Source organism: Taudactylus pleione, unplaced genomic scaffold (genome assembly GCF_031769625.1).
Source record: "Taudactylus pleione unplaced genomic scaffold, aTauple2 ptg003137l, whole genome shotgun sequence".
In the NCBI taxonomy this organism is placed as follows: domain Eukaryota; kingdom Metazoa; phylum Chordata; class Amphibia; order Anura; family Myobatrachidae; genus Taudactylus; species Taudactylus pleione.
In genome coordinates this window covers 3,512,862-3,527,685 of record NW_028287496.1, presented here as the reverse complement: position 1 = coordinate 3,527,685, position 14,824 = coordinate 3,512,862, and the positions used below count along the sequence as shown (strand labels likewise).

Below are 14,824 nucleotides of genomic sequence, written 5' to 3'. Positions count from 1 at the left end.
ATACATGTACAATAGCAGGAGGGACATCTGGGAAATGACATTTACCTGAATTATAATAGTTATTTTTCCGCTATAGTATTTAATGTTGAATTTTTGCTGCTATTTTCATTCTGGATAATATGTCTAAGATCATCTATATTGTAATGAAATGCCCCCTTTTAACACTCTAGTTTGTCAGTGCCCATCCTCTCCGTCTCCTCTACACACATCCTCACCTTGGCGGTCTCACTGTGGCACAGAATTTCTTCCATCCTTTCTTCACTCCATCCTCGCCAGTACCAGTGGCGCCATCTCTTTTTCTGGCAGATTTTAAGCGTCACTTTTCCTGGGACGGATTCTCCGTATGTGTATCTGTCACATAAGATGATGTGTAAAACAGGAGCTCTGCTCATTGTCATCTCATAACCCTGTACCGTGTACAAACAGGGGCGTAACTAGGTATTTGAAGGCCCCATAGCAAAAATCTGTAAGGGTCCCTATGTAACTATGTAACTCTGACAAGGAAGATGGGCCCCCCTCAGTCCTGGACCCAATAGCAGCTGCACCCCTTGCTCCTATGGTAGTTATGCCCATGTATACAAATATTTATTATATATTGCTACATTTCCCATTCGGTAATCTGCACAATGTAAGGGATAATTGGTCTGGGGGGAAGAACATCAAGTTAAACAATAAAACTGAACATTACTTAGCCAGGGTCTAACAATTCCTCCTAATCCAATGGGTCCCCCTGAGTCTGTAATGGTCCAGCAACACTCCCCTTGCTGTTATTACTTGTCTGATTCATACATTAATGGTGTCAATGCCCCTAATCAGACATAGCGGAGGCAAGAGACTGGTCTGAAAAGAATCGTGAATGTTTCTGACCTTGTACAAACATTAGGGAACCAATCCCCATGGTACAAGAGGAACGCTGACCCCAGGCTAGAACGTTGACCCCCAGCTAAATAATATTAGTAATGCCGTATTAGTTATTAAACTTCACCCCTAACTGAAAACTTAATTCACATCCCTTAATCTAAGTTGAAACATTATTCTAGAATAATTAATTAAACATTACTGTGGAAATTATACATTAACCGTAGCCTAGATTTCAGCCAAACACCTGATTCTGATTGGTAGTAATAACGGAATTTGCTAGAATAAAACACATGCACAGTGCCTCAGGTACACCACATTATAGATGTACAGTGCCTCAGGTACACCACATTATAGATGTACAGTGCCTCAGGTACACCACATTATAGATGTACAGTGCCTCAGACACACCACATTATAGATGTACAGTGCCTCAGATACACCACATTATAGATGTACAGTGCCTCAGATACACCACATTATAGATGTACAGTGCCTCAGATACACCACATTATAGATGTACAGTGCCTCAGGTACACCACATTATAGATGTACAGTGCCTCAGGTACACCACATTATAGATGTACAGTGCCTCAGACGCACCACATTATAGATGTACAGTGCCTCAGACACACCACATTATAGATGTACAGTACCTCAGATACACCACATTATAGATGTACAATGCCTCAGATGCACCACATTATAGATGTACAGTGCCTCAGATGCACCACATTATAGATGTACAGTGCCTCAGATACACCACATTATAGATGTACAGTGCCTCAGATACACCACATTATAGATGTACAGTGCCTCAGATACACCACATTATAGATGTACAGTGCCTCAGATACACCACATTATAGATGTACAGTGCCTCAGATACACCACATTATAGATGTACAGTGCCTCAGATACACCACATTATAGATGTACAGTGCCTCAGATACACCACATTATAGATGTACAGTGCCTCAGATACACCACATTATAGATGTACAGTGCCTCAGATGCACCACATTATAGATGTACAGTGCCTCAGAAACACCACATTATAGATGCAATAGAGCACAAACGTCTAACCTGAATGTGCTGCAGTGATAATCATTGTGGAGATGAGTTCACATCACATTTATTAGCTTTGCACGCTAATCCCAGTCATGCTTAGAAAGACGATGGGGTATATTTACTAAAGGTCGATTTTGATTGATTTAAAATCAGTCAAAATACAGTAGATCAGTGGTTCTCAAACTCGGTCCTCAGGAACCCACACAGGTCATGTTTTGCAGGTCTCCTGGCAGGTGCACAGGTGTAATCATTACTCACTGACACATTTTAAAAGATCCACAGATGTAGCTAATTATTTCACCTGTAATTCTGTGAGACCTGCAAAACATGCACCATGTGGGGTCCCGAGGACCGAGTTTGAGAACCTGTGCAGTAGATCAACATCAACGTGATTCTAGGGCTAAATCACACATTTACTAACAGACTATTTTTATTTTAAGTATTTGTAAATGTGATTTAGCCCCAGAAAGACAACATCGATGTTGATCAATTTTTTTTATTGATTGTAAGTCGATTAAAATCGACCTTTAGTAAATATACCCCTAGGAGAGACTTATGCTGGAGAAGTTGCTAAATGCAACCAATCAGCTTCTAACTGGCATTTCATAGAGTGTTCTAGATAAGTGACACGTAGACGCTGATTGGTGCTTGTGGCAACTTCTCCACTGTATCTCTCTCCAAGGCTTCATACATCTCCCCCTGAATATGTTGCCATAATGTTGTCCCAGAATAAGCCCCCGAGTAGTGAGGGAGGGGGCATCTATCTGTCAGTGCAGAGGGTGGATGGGACGAAAGCTGCAGCTCCAGGGGCACAGTCCCTCTGTAATAGGCATGTGCAGCATTTCTTCGTCAGATGTGGGACTTGTACGGGTGGTACACACATGCCTTCTGTGACAGCTAACCGATGATTTTCAATATCTTCAGTACTTAGTTAAAGTACTTCTCAGTTCTAATTGAATATTCAAGCAGTTTCTGTCACCAAAACCATCTCACATTGTCAGTGAAGAAATAATTATGAGATAAAATTGTTCACAAGGCAGAGATTAGCCAAAGTCCTTCAGTAAGAAGTGTTCTTGTATAGTCCTTAAGTAAGAACTGTTCTTGTATAGTCCTTCATTAAGAACTGTTCTTGTATAGTCCTTCAGTAAGAAGTGTTTTTGTATAGTAGTTCAGTAAAAACTGTTCTTGTATAGTCCTTCAGTAAGAACTGTTCTTGTATAGTCCTTCATTAAGAACTGTTCTTGTATAGTCCTTGTATAGTCCTTCAGTAAGAACTGTTCTTGTATAGTCCTTCAGTAAGAACTGTTCTTGTATAGTCCTTCAGTAAGAACTGTTCTTGTATAGTCCTTCATTAAGAACTGTTCTTGTATAGTCCTTCAGTAAGAAGTGTTTTTGTATAGTAGTTCAGTAAAAACTGTTCTTGTATAGTCCTTCAGTAAGAACTGTTCTTGTATAGTCCTTCATTAAGAACTGTTCTTGTATAGTCCTTGTATAGTCCTTCAGTAAGAACTGTTCTTGTATAGTCCTTCAGTAAGAACTGTTCTTGTATAGTCCTTCAGTAAGAACTGTTCTTGTATAGTCCTTCAGTAAGAACTGTTCTTGTATAGTCCTTCAGTAAGCACTGTTCTTGTATAATCCTTCAGTAAGAACTGTTCTTGTATAGTCCTTCAGTAAGAACTGTTCTTGTATAGTCCTTCAGTAAGAACTGTTCTTGTATAGTCCTTCAGTAAGCACTGTTCTTGTATAATCCTTCAGTAAGAACTGTTCTTGTATAGTCCTTCAGTAAGAACTGTTCTTGTATAGTCCTTTGGGCAGATTTAGGGTCTTCACATTACAGTAGGGATGGTCATCTATGGTTCATGGCCAATTTTTAATGGTTTTACTATATATGAGGGAGGTAAAATGCTGCAAAAAGGAGATTGCATGGCCGCTACTTGTGCATTAACCAGTCATCAATGGTTCAACCATCTATGGTTTCCAGATGATGTTTAGAAATCAGTGACCATTGGTGGACATGCCATGATGGATAGCTCTACTGTAAAGTGGAAATGGCCTAATCCATAGAAATTTCTTTGCCTGATAACCTCTAATTGCTCAAGTACAAGGGAAATGTAAAACAGGGTCAGTAAGGAATGAAACTAGGGGGCATATTCAATTAATTATCGCGCTTGACGTAATTCAATTAGCGGGGATTGCACGCGCGGGTGTCCCCGAGACCCCGCGCGCTAGTCCCCGCTGTCGGCCTTTACCTCGCACCTCATGTAGGTGCGAGGTAAAATATGCGTGTAGCCGTCCTAATCGGCCTCGTGCTAGATGCTATAACACACTGTTTCCGCGTTGCTCGCGGAAACAGTGTGTTCCCGCGTGCGACATAGGAATTAACGGCGCGGGGAAAAAGCTATTTTATTGAATAGCTTAACCCCGCGCCGCGGGACTATCAAGTCCCAATTACTCGCGGGAGAGGTCCCGCGGGTAATTGGATATGGCCCTAAGATTAAAAACCAGAATTAAGAAAGTTTTCATTTGAAAGAATGAAGTTTGGGACCCTCATCTCTCAGTCCTTGGGAGTCTTTATCCCGGAGACCTGCAAGGCTATTGTTAAAGTGCTGCAGTACCAGTATTGCAAGGTAAGAAAAAAAAAACACACTACACATTTGTTTCTTGTGAAAGAAAAAGTTTTTATACATATATATGTTTTAAACTCTTTATATAACAGTAGTGTCAGCCAATAAGGCTGCATTAACAACACTGTGCCATCAACACTGCACAGTAATACCTCCATTTTTTATTTTTTATTTAAATATACATTTTTAAGTATGCATATAAACTGTGGAAAACAGCATTATCACCAAATGTTATCACTCCCAATAGCTAGGCTGCTGTATGCTATACGGTGGGTCAGATGCCAGATTGAACAGGCCAATACATACATGGCACAGGTACAGATTGTGGCCCCGGCTTCCATCAATCTGTACTTGCGCCATGTGTGTAGTGACCTTGTCCAATCAGCGTCTTAACCACCGTATAGCATACAGTACCTATTGGGAGTGATAAAATTTGGTGATAGTACAGGCAACAATAATACAAAAAAATACATTACGAATTATGGGGCAAATCATCGTCTGCCTCCAGCAGAGCAGTGTAAATAGCATGGCTTGTGGATGGGATACTGCATGGGGAAATAGTCTCCAACTGGGCTGGGGGGCCTCACTGAGGCGGTTGGGGCAGGTGACTACATAAGAGGGTCTGCTATATATGTTGAACCATGCAGATTACAATTAAGAGGCCTAATCAGGAGCTCATAGAGCAGCCTCTGGAACTCCCTCTGTGTTTGCCCATTCATTTTGCGCATAGGGCTATTTATATGTGATGTGAAGTCATCTATGTTATCAGGTTGTTTTTGGAGGATTCGTTCCGCCTGCTGCAGGAATATGTCCTCCGGCTCAGTGTATTGCTGCTGGTTTCTCCCCTGCCTTTTTTTTTTCTTTGGGGAGGTGCGGAAGATGTTGGGGGGGGGTTGAATGGTCGGTGGGCATGGGGATAAGGTATCCACCTTGCTTTCCCCAATCAGACTGATGGTCGGAGTAGAGGACAAATCTGGCTCTTGGGTGGAAGTCTATATGGTAAAAAAATGGAGAACAAATATATGTCATGTTTTAACCCATTTTTTACAATTCTTCTAGTTTCCAAACACCGTGGATGAGTGGAAGAGCATCGCTGAAGAGTTTGACAATGTTGGATTTTCCCTAACTGCGGAGGAACCATCGTTGGAAAACATATATGCATTAACCCACCTGCCAACACCGGATCATATTACTATAACTATAAAGGCTTCTTCAGTATCGTTCTCATGGCAGTGGTGAATGCTAACTATGAACTTTTGTTTGTGGATGTTGGCAAGGATGACTGTGCTTCAGATGGTGGGTCCTTCAAACAGACGGCATTCTACCAGAGACTCACCAACAAAACCCTCAACTTGCCGTCACTGGAGACAAAGCACAGCCTAAATTACATTTTTCGTCGCAGACAAGGCTTTTGCTTTACATGAACATGTGATGAAGCCATTTGCACAGAGGGGCCTGACCAGAGAAAAGAGGATCTACAAATATCGTCTATCCTGGGCATGGCGCATTGTACAAAATGCGTTTGGAATACTGAGTAACCGGTTCCAGATTTTCCACTTCACCATAAACCTACGTGTGGACAAGATAGACTGGGTCGTAATGGCCTGCTGTGTGCTGCATAACTTTTTGTGAAGAAAAACAACACAACAGGGACCAGTCACAGCTAGTCCTGAAGATACAATTCAAACAACATCGACCGCACATACCAAAGAAGGGAGGGAGGAGTATATGGCCTATTTCAACGGACCAGGTGCAGTGCCATGGCAGGAGGACTGTCTGAGATAACTGACTAAAGTGGACATTTGGGATTATTCTAAAATGTTTTGCTTAAAAAAAAAAAAAAGGTTTTGGTGTATGAACTGTGTCTCTACTTACCAAAATCTCCTCAGACGGTCCACTCACTTCTGCCGCCTCCTCTTCTCCCTCTTGCTCGGCCATGAAGGTTACAGACTGGCGTTGTGGATCCTGATCACTGATGAAGGTCATCATGTTGTAGTACCACAGCGTGGGATTATAGAAGTTGTCGGTGCCTGCTCTGGAGCACTTGGAATCGTTCACTTTCTTACGTTCCTTCACGTACACCGTCCTCAAATTTTGGATTTTCTGACGGATTGTTTTGAGGGTAGCATCTGAAAAACAAATTTTTTGTTGTACTTCTGCAACTCCTCCAACGCTGCCAATTTTTGGGACTTAGGCCCTCATTCAGAGGCGGTCGGAGGATGCAAACGGTCGTTAGGCTGTGGGTTAACACCGCTCGGGTGATGGTCGCGATGGTCATAGACCATCGCGACCATCGGGGCTTACGATGAGACCCTAGGGTAGGGTCTCTCTTGTCGTAAGCCCCGGAGAGCTTCTGGCTCTGTCAGAGCTGAAAGCTCTCCTCTGACATCACTAGTGATGTCAGTGGGGCCTCCCTCAAACGGTAGGCGTTCCCATTTGGGCTGCCACCCCCCCGGCCCGCCTTCCAAACGGGGCGAGCTGTCAATCAACATCAACAGCTCGCCCCCTTTGGAAAGAGACCTGCTACGACCGGCGCTGTCGGTCGTAGCGGGTCTCACGCATGCGCACGAGGGAGACGGCTCCCTCGTGCGCATGCGCACTGGACAAACATCGAGGCAGCCGTGCGGTCGCAGACCGTACGGCCGCCTCTGAATTAAGCCCTTATTGTTGTATTGTCTACAGCTTATCCGCCACAGACATTCTTTGGACTGTAGGATCTCCAGGAATTCAGTGACAAATTCTTGTTCGCTATACATAGACATCGCTAGGAAGGAGAAAAATATGGACATATACAGTTTTAGCAATAATTGTAAATAGTTTTTTTATTTTTAATGTTTATTTTTTAAGTTTTAGGTACATTTAATATGTTTAACAGGGTATTATTATGTTTGCTATGTTGTTTTAATATGTTTAACAGGGTTTTATTATGTTTGTTATGTTGTTTTAATATGTTTATTTTCAGGGTTTTATTATGTTTGCTATGGTATTTTCATTTGTTTATTTTACAGGATTGTAATATGTTTTCTATAGTATTTTAAATAGTTTTTTTACAGGACTGTAATATGTTTGCTATGGTATTTTAAATAGTTTTTTTACAGGATGTTATTATATTTGTTTATGGTGTTGTGATATATTTGTTTATGGTGTTGTGATATTTTTGTTTATGGTGTTGCAATATATTTGTTTATGGTGTTGTAATATGTTTGTTTATAATTTTTTAATATGTTTGTGGTGTTTTCATATTTTCTAGGTATTTAATAGATGGGCCGTGACATTGGTGGGTAGGTGGGTGGCCCACATTGGGGGGCAGGGTGTATAATGCATGACCCAGCCATCGCACACCTCATGTAAGCGTGTGTGACTGGGTCATGCATTTATAGGGGGACAGTGGGTGGCTCACACTAGTGGGCAGTGCTAGTGCATCAATGCAGCACCAATATACTCACCAAAAAAATAAAGTCCAGACTTGGGTGTGCGGGCTCTCAAATTGCGTCCTTTCTTCTTCAAACCATGATGCTGCACAAGATGGCAATTGGGCATGTACAGGGATCGGCCAGTCAAGTTACGCGACGTACGATGAATGATGCGATACATCGTGAGTTAAAAAGTACTCATGATCAGCACCACATTGTGTCCCAGATTGGCAAATCTGCCCTACAGCATGGCAGATCTGAAGATGCGATGTACGACCAGCAAGGACGCACATCGGCATTGTGATCGTGAGTGGAAACTCATGATTTGGGCATTTTTTACACGATTTTTCCTCACGATTCGTCGGAATCGGGCAAATCATGTAAAAAATCGCCACTTGTGTTGGCACCTTAAGGGCCATAATCAATTAGGAAAAGTCAGTTTCTGCAGAAAAACTTTCGCCAGTGACGTAATTTCGCCAGGCGAAAACTTATCCCCCTATTCAATTTCCAAAGATTTTTCACCGGTGCGGAAAGTCAATGCATTAGAATAGGCAAAAAAGATTTGCCTATGAATCCAGGCGGAAAAAACTTGCGGGAACCACCCAGCACCCTTGGGACAGTCCCCCAAAGGTAAACTGTGTCAAAAAAAGTTTAAAAAAGACTTAAGAACACCCAAAAAAATACTTTTGTTTTGGGTCGAAAAAAAACAAAGTTGAGGGACAAACTTAAAAACCAGCGAAATAGACTCGAGGGTGTCTCCAAGTATGGCCCAGGTGTTTTCAAGATTGCATGTGCTAGTGGCAGGTCGATTTTTAAATCTTCACTTTAACAACTTCAAAATATGCTTGCACCCATTTTCATGTACCCCAAATTAGTTATTTTGCAGAAAAAATAAATCTAAATGCCATTCTTCACCACTTATGTAAAGACGGTAATTACCAGCTATTAAGTATATTTAAGTACCCCAAATACCTTCAGCAGGCCTACTCGGGGGTATCTATTGCGATCCCCAATGTCAATGCATCTTTTGGGGGGTGTCAGGCTGATTTCCCCATATCTGACGGAACTTTACCCTGGTTTCGAATTCGCCGGTCCGTTTTCGCCGATTTGTAATTGAATATGGGGATAAGCTGGGACGAGCGCGATACTTTTCCACATGCAAAACCAACGATGATGGCGAAAAAATTACAGAATGCGAAAAGTCCGGGACTTTCTGCTCCTAATTGAATACGGGCCTAAATCTGTAATTGGAATGAAGGTGTGATAAGGGGTAACTGTTAGTTAGTGAGGACCCTGTAAACTTTTAAAAGAATTGGCGACTAACTTTCTGCAAACTAGTCATTGGTATTCATTTGTTCTGGTCACATTTAATGTCTTCTAGAATCTCTCCTGCTGAAGAAGTATAATGGTGGCCGTCATTCCAAGAGGGCCCTGGGCAAGTTCCCAATTTGTCTTTCCTACTTTGTAATAAAGTCATCATGCTCCATCTGTATACATGATTTCCTATATGATAATATCAGACAAATATGACATTTTCCTCTCCCCCTCTGATAGTATAGAGACTGGAGTAATGAGAGGACTCACTTGCCAAACACCGACATGGAGACAGTGTCATCCAATACTGACATCTGTGCTGGGCCATCTATCATCACTTCATACTTTGGGAGCACTGGGTAAGAGAGAGGAAGGATACAGCGGGTGGTAAATGTCAGTCACTCTACGGCATTAGTGTAAAACAATTTAAAGCTATTATACAAAGTATAATATTGATTTACAAATCAAAATAGCAAAAGATGACTATGGAAACCAGTCACTGTGAGAAGATCGTACAGTATGGAGAGTCTGAAAAGGAAACAAAATTTGAATATGGTACAACTTCCTATGTATAAAACTATTAAAGCTGTTGAACAAGTACAAATTATAGCAAGAGGAGATGGTATATTTAACACACCCTGTAACATTCCCATAACGGGTGTGGATCACTTGGTCTACAATAAAAAGGTAGACAATACAAGTTAGACAGGCATTAGGTCGACAGGGTCTGAAGGTCAACACACTGAAGGTCAACTAGTAAGAAGGTCAACAGGGACAGTAGGTTGATAGGGTCATTAGGTCAACACAGAAATGGTTGACACATTATTTTCCCTTCTAGTGCCTAAACCTAACCCTCGGGTAATTGCCTAACCCTCCCTCCTGGTGCCTATCCCTAACCATCGGGGTAAGTGCCAAACCCTAACCGTCAGAGTAAGTGCCTAACTCTAACCCTAACCATCGGAGTAAGTGCCTAACCCTAAAAAAATTGTGTCGACCATTTTTGTGTCGTCCATTTGTGTTTTGACCTAATGACACCTTCGACCTTATGTCCCTTTCAACCTTCTTACTAGCTGATCTTTATTGTGCGTACACACCATCAGATATTTGTTTATCGTTCGATCATTTATATCGACCGGAATATTACCCATTTCAACGACCAAATGATGGCCGATACCTGGGCATGAATGAACAATTTAGATATCGACCATTGCCCATGCATGCAGGCCTACATGGTCGACAGCCTGTTTACTGTAGGGACCGTTATAGTAGTTGGGGGGTTGTTGCTTGTGCTGGATGTCCGATCCAGCACATGCTGGATGATCAGATAATGATCATTATCGTTATCTGATAGTCTGATGGTCTCACCATGTGTACCCTCCATTGTTGTGTTGACCTTCAGACCCACTAAGTGACTGAGAAAAGACAGTACGATTACGACATCATAATTGTACAGTCATTCCTCATCCCATGTAGTGCCTACACTGAACGATATGTCGCACAGTGTAGGCACCCTCCCTCATCCCTGAACATTGCAAATCTGTCGTTATTGGCAGATTGACTGGCATGTTCAGGCGATGATTGATGTGGGATATGACTAGCAGGAGCACGCATCGCTGGTTGTTTCCGACATTTTCATGCCCAATTTGTGCATGATTAACGAGCGACTGAATGATAACAATGTCGTTATCATTCAATCGCTCTGTTTAATCGGCAAGTGAATACGCGGCTTAAAGCCACGTACACACTGGGTGATATTTTAAATGACTGAATGATAATGATATCATTATCGTTCAGTCATTCACTATATTGGCCAGTGTGTATGCAAAAATGATGAACGATAACGACCAATGATGCACTCTCCCACAGATCGTTGGTCTTTGTCATTCATCGCCCAAACATGCAGGCCAATCTGATGATATTGTCAGGTTGTTACATGTTCGGGGATTAGGGAGGGTGCCCAGCACTGAACGATATCATTCTTGACACCGTGCAGTGTGTGTGCTCAATATCGTTAATGACATTGAGCACACCCCTGCTGGGACACATTAAATGATGTTGTTCATGGAGCGAATCATCTAGTGTGTATGCCCCTTACTTTGTACTGTCTACCTAAACATTGTCTACCTTTTTACTGTAGATCTAAAAACCGGATACTCCCTGTAACATGCCCTGTAACATGCGCTGTAACATTCCCTGTAACAAACCCTGTAACATTCCCTGTAACACACACTGTAACATGCCCTAGTTATATGAGGGATACAGGAGACTTTTGGATACAATTAGTTCTTTAATGGATTTACAGGGTGAATGTTTTTTAGCAAAACTTGATGTATCTTCTTTGTACACTATTATACCCCTAAAGAGAGGTCATTGTTGACCAAGAAAGTCACTAATGATCCGCCTGTTGAATCAATATTAGAACTTCTTGAACTAATCTTGGTGCATAACCATTTCATGTATGAAGATAGTTATTAAATACAAGCAGCAGGCACTGCAATGGGCTCTGTTGTGGCACCAATATATGCTACTATCTTCATGCATGAAAATGAAACTGAGCACATCATGCCTACAGTAGGTTTGGTGGTGATATCATTTATTTAAATAGATTCATTGATGACATTTTTTTTATTTGGAAGGGCACCAAGGAGGATTTTAATTTTATGTTGAACGAGTTGAATCAAGTCGACAGTACAGTACGGCTGACTGGCCACTGTAGTCGATATTCTGTTAACTTTTTGGATGTTACCATCACCCACATTGGCACCAAGCTCAGCACGGTGCTTTACAGAAATGATACAGATCGGAACACCATTGTGTATGCGACCAGTAGTCATCCACCCAGCCTCAAGGCTAGCCTCCCGATATCTCAGTCTATGAGAATTATACATAATAACACAGATCCTGATATGGCGGAATATCAGTTGAGGGAGATGTTTGATCATTTCCATGATAGGGGTTATAAGCGTAAAACAATCTAAAGGTACCTCACCAGAGCACGTAAGAAGGTGGCTGTAAAAACAAACAAAGCCAGAGATTGAATGTTTTTTGTCACCCAATATGACAAAGTGTCCACAAAGGTGGCCCAATCGATTAAGAGACATTGGCCTATCATTGGCACTGACCAGAGCTTGGGCTTATCATGTTGAGATCCACCAATAATGGCCTATAGATGAGGTAGGAATTTTAAACAAATATTGTATTGATGCACCCTAATAGAGATCCTGTGCCAGATGATCATACGTGGCTTATGACACAAAAGCCAGGCTGTATCAAATGTGCGGGTTGCACCATATGTCGTTCTATAGTCCCGGGTATAAAGTTTCCGCATCCACAAAATGGCAGTCCCATCCGGATTCAATACAAGCTGCATTGTCAGTTGGATCACGTAATATATTTATTAACTTGTCCATGTGGTCTGTCGTATGTGGGTATGACCACCTGCAAGTTCCGTGAAAGAATGGCGAATCATCGTACATCGATAAGACAAGCCTTAGCGACTAGTATGACAGATAAACCAGTTGCCAATAATTTTCTACAACTGGGGCATCAGTTGACATCTCTGAGATGCCGTATAATCGACTGAGTACTTCAATTGATGCGTGGATGTGCTGGTGCTCGAAGCTAGTTGGATTTTTAGGCTTGGAAAGCAACCCCCCATGGCCTGAGTGAATGTAATCCACTCAATGTTTTTTGGTAGTGACTGAATCATGGATGGGCTAAAGCTTTTTTGCATGTACATTCGCTTATATAAAATATTGGCTGGATGCACACTTGGGCATTTATTGCCTGTGAAATGGAATTTTTTATATACAATTTAGTTTGATCAATACACTCTCTCTATCATTATTTCTTTACTATTTCAGATATTGTTTTATATGGAATATTTTTATATATATTCTTTTGTTTGTGATTGGGTTATGTGGTTCTGTATGGTATTGTAATTGTATATGTGCATGGGTACATTTATGGATGTGCACCCACATGAGCATGTGTGCATATATCTGATGTGATATTATTCTCTCTATAGTTGAATATTGGATGCTTAGTCTTATATCTTAGTATATATTCTATGGGTCTCTATTGTCCCCAGTGATGATGTACAGTGGTGTCCATATGTTATATAGTTATATATGGGGGCTGAGTGCTTCATTGTATTCCAGGTTGCCTTGGTGATGCTTTAGTTAGTAGACACAGTATTGAGGTCCGCCGGATGTGATGGTAGGAAGTGATGTGTGTGGCTCAGCTGCCAGAAAGCCGCCATGTGAGCCCCTGGTTCTGTCCTTCTCATGTGCTCAAAATCCTGTATCCCTCACATAACTAGGAATGTGATAATTATTGACAAAGAATTTACCTTTCCATCGTACATACACCACTATGGGCTCTATTTATTAACATTGTTTTTACAAAAATAAAGTGAAAAGGTGTGTTTTGTGTTTTCACACTCTTTTCACCTTATTTTAGTATAACATAAATTTACTAAATGGTAACTGGAGTAGAATTTGTAAAAGGAGGTTTTGGTCGCATTGTTCACAATGTCATGTAATGGATAGCCTGCAAAAACCAACGATGCGCGTGCACGCTGGGTCCTTGCCGACCCCGACTATCTACTGAACATGCCCGTAAACCTGACGATGCTCGTCAGGTTCAGCATGTTCAGAGATAGGAGGTCGGACTCCAGCACTGAATGATGTTCAGTGAACACCATTCAGTGTGGGCACCGCACCTCGGCGACCTTAAGGTCTGAATGCTAGACGTTCAGTCTTTCAGGTCTCCTAGTGGATAGGCCCTTTTACTTTGCTCCCACCTCAGGTCCTTAAAGAGCTGCTACTGATTAATGACACATATATATCCTACCAACTTCCTCTGAGGAGCTTTCTCATCACTCACCATATTCCCCTACATCGAATGTTGAACTAATGCCTCCACACTTTATAGTGTAGGTCCCCAGAGGTGGCTCAGGAGCCATCTGATAAAGGAGATCTACAATTCCATTATTTGGAGAGACATCTTTCCATTGTGCCAGACGGTTCTTCTGAGGGTCCTATGAATAAACAAAGACTTGGAGGCTGGCGAATCAGGGAATGATATATTACCACTATAAATAGATAGAAAGACATAGAGGCTGGAGAATCAGGCTATGATATATTACCACTATGAATAGATAGAAAGACAAGAAGGCTGGAGAATCAGGGTATGATATATTACCACTATAACTAGATAGAAAGACATGGAGGCTGGAAAATCAGGGTATGATATATTACCACGCTAACTAGATAGAAATACATGGAGGCTGGAGAATTAGGGTATGACATATTACCACTATGAATAGATGGAAAGACATGGAGGCTGGAGAATCAGGGTATGATATATTACCACTATAACTAGATAGAAAGACAAGGAGGCTGGAAAATCAGGGTATGATATATTACCACTCAAACTAGATAGAAATACATGGAGGCTGGAGAATTAGGGTATGACATATTACCACTATGACTAGATAGAAAGACATGGAGGCTGGAGAATCAGGGGATGATATATTACCAT

General features: G+C 41.6%; 1 protein-coding gene across 1 annotated transcript in view; it reads right to left on the bottom strand.

Annotated features, from left to right (window-relative positions):
* LOC148430837 (alpha-2-macroglobulin-like protein 1) overlaps positions 1–14,824 on the bottom strand; it is a 630,872-nt gene that overhangs the window by 552,043 nt on the left and 64,005 nt on the right. Inside the window, exons 7-9 of the mRNA XM_088466430.1 lie at positions 14,168–14,321; positions 9,551–9,635; positions 216–351 (exon numbers count right to left, since the gene is read on the bottom strand). Of these exons, the coding sequence (XP_088322556.1) occupies positions 216–351; positions 9,551–9,635; positions 14,168–14,321 (375 nt within the window). The remainder of the gene's footprint in view (positions 1–215; positions 352–9,550; positions 9,636–14,167; positions 14,322–14,824) is intronic.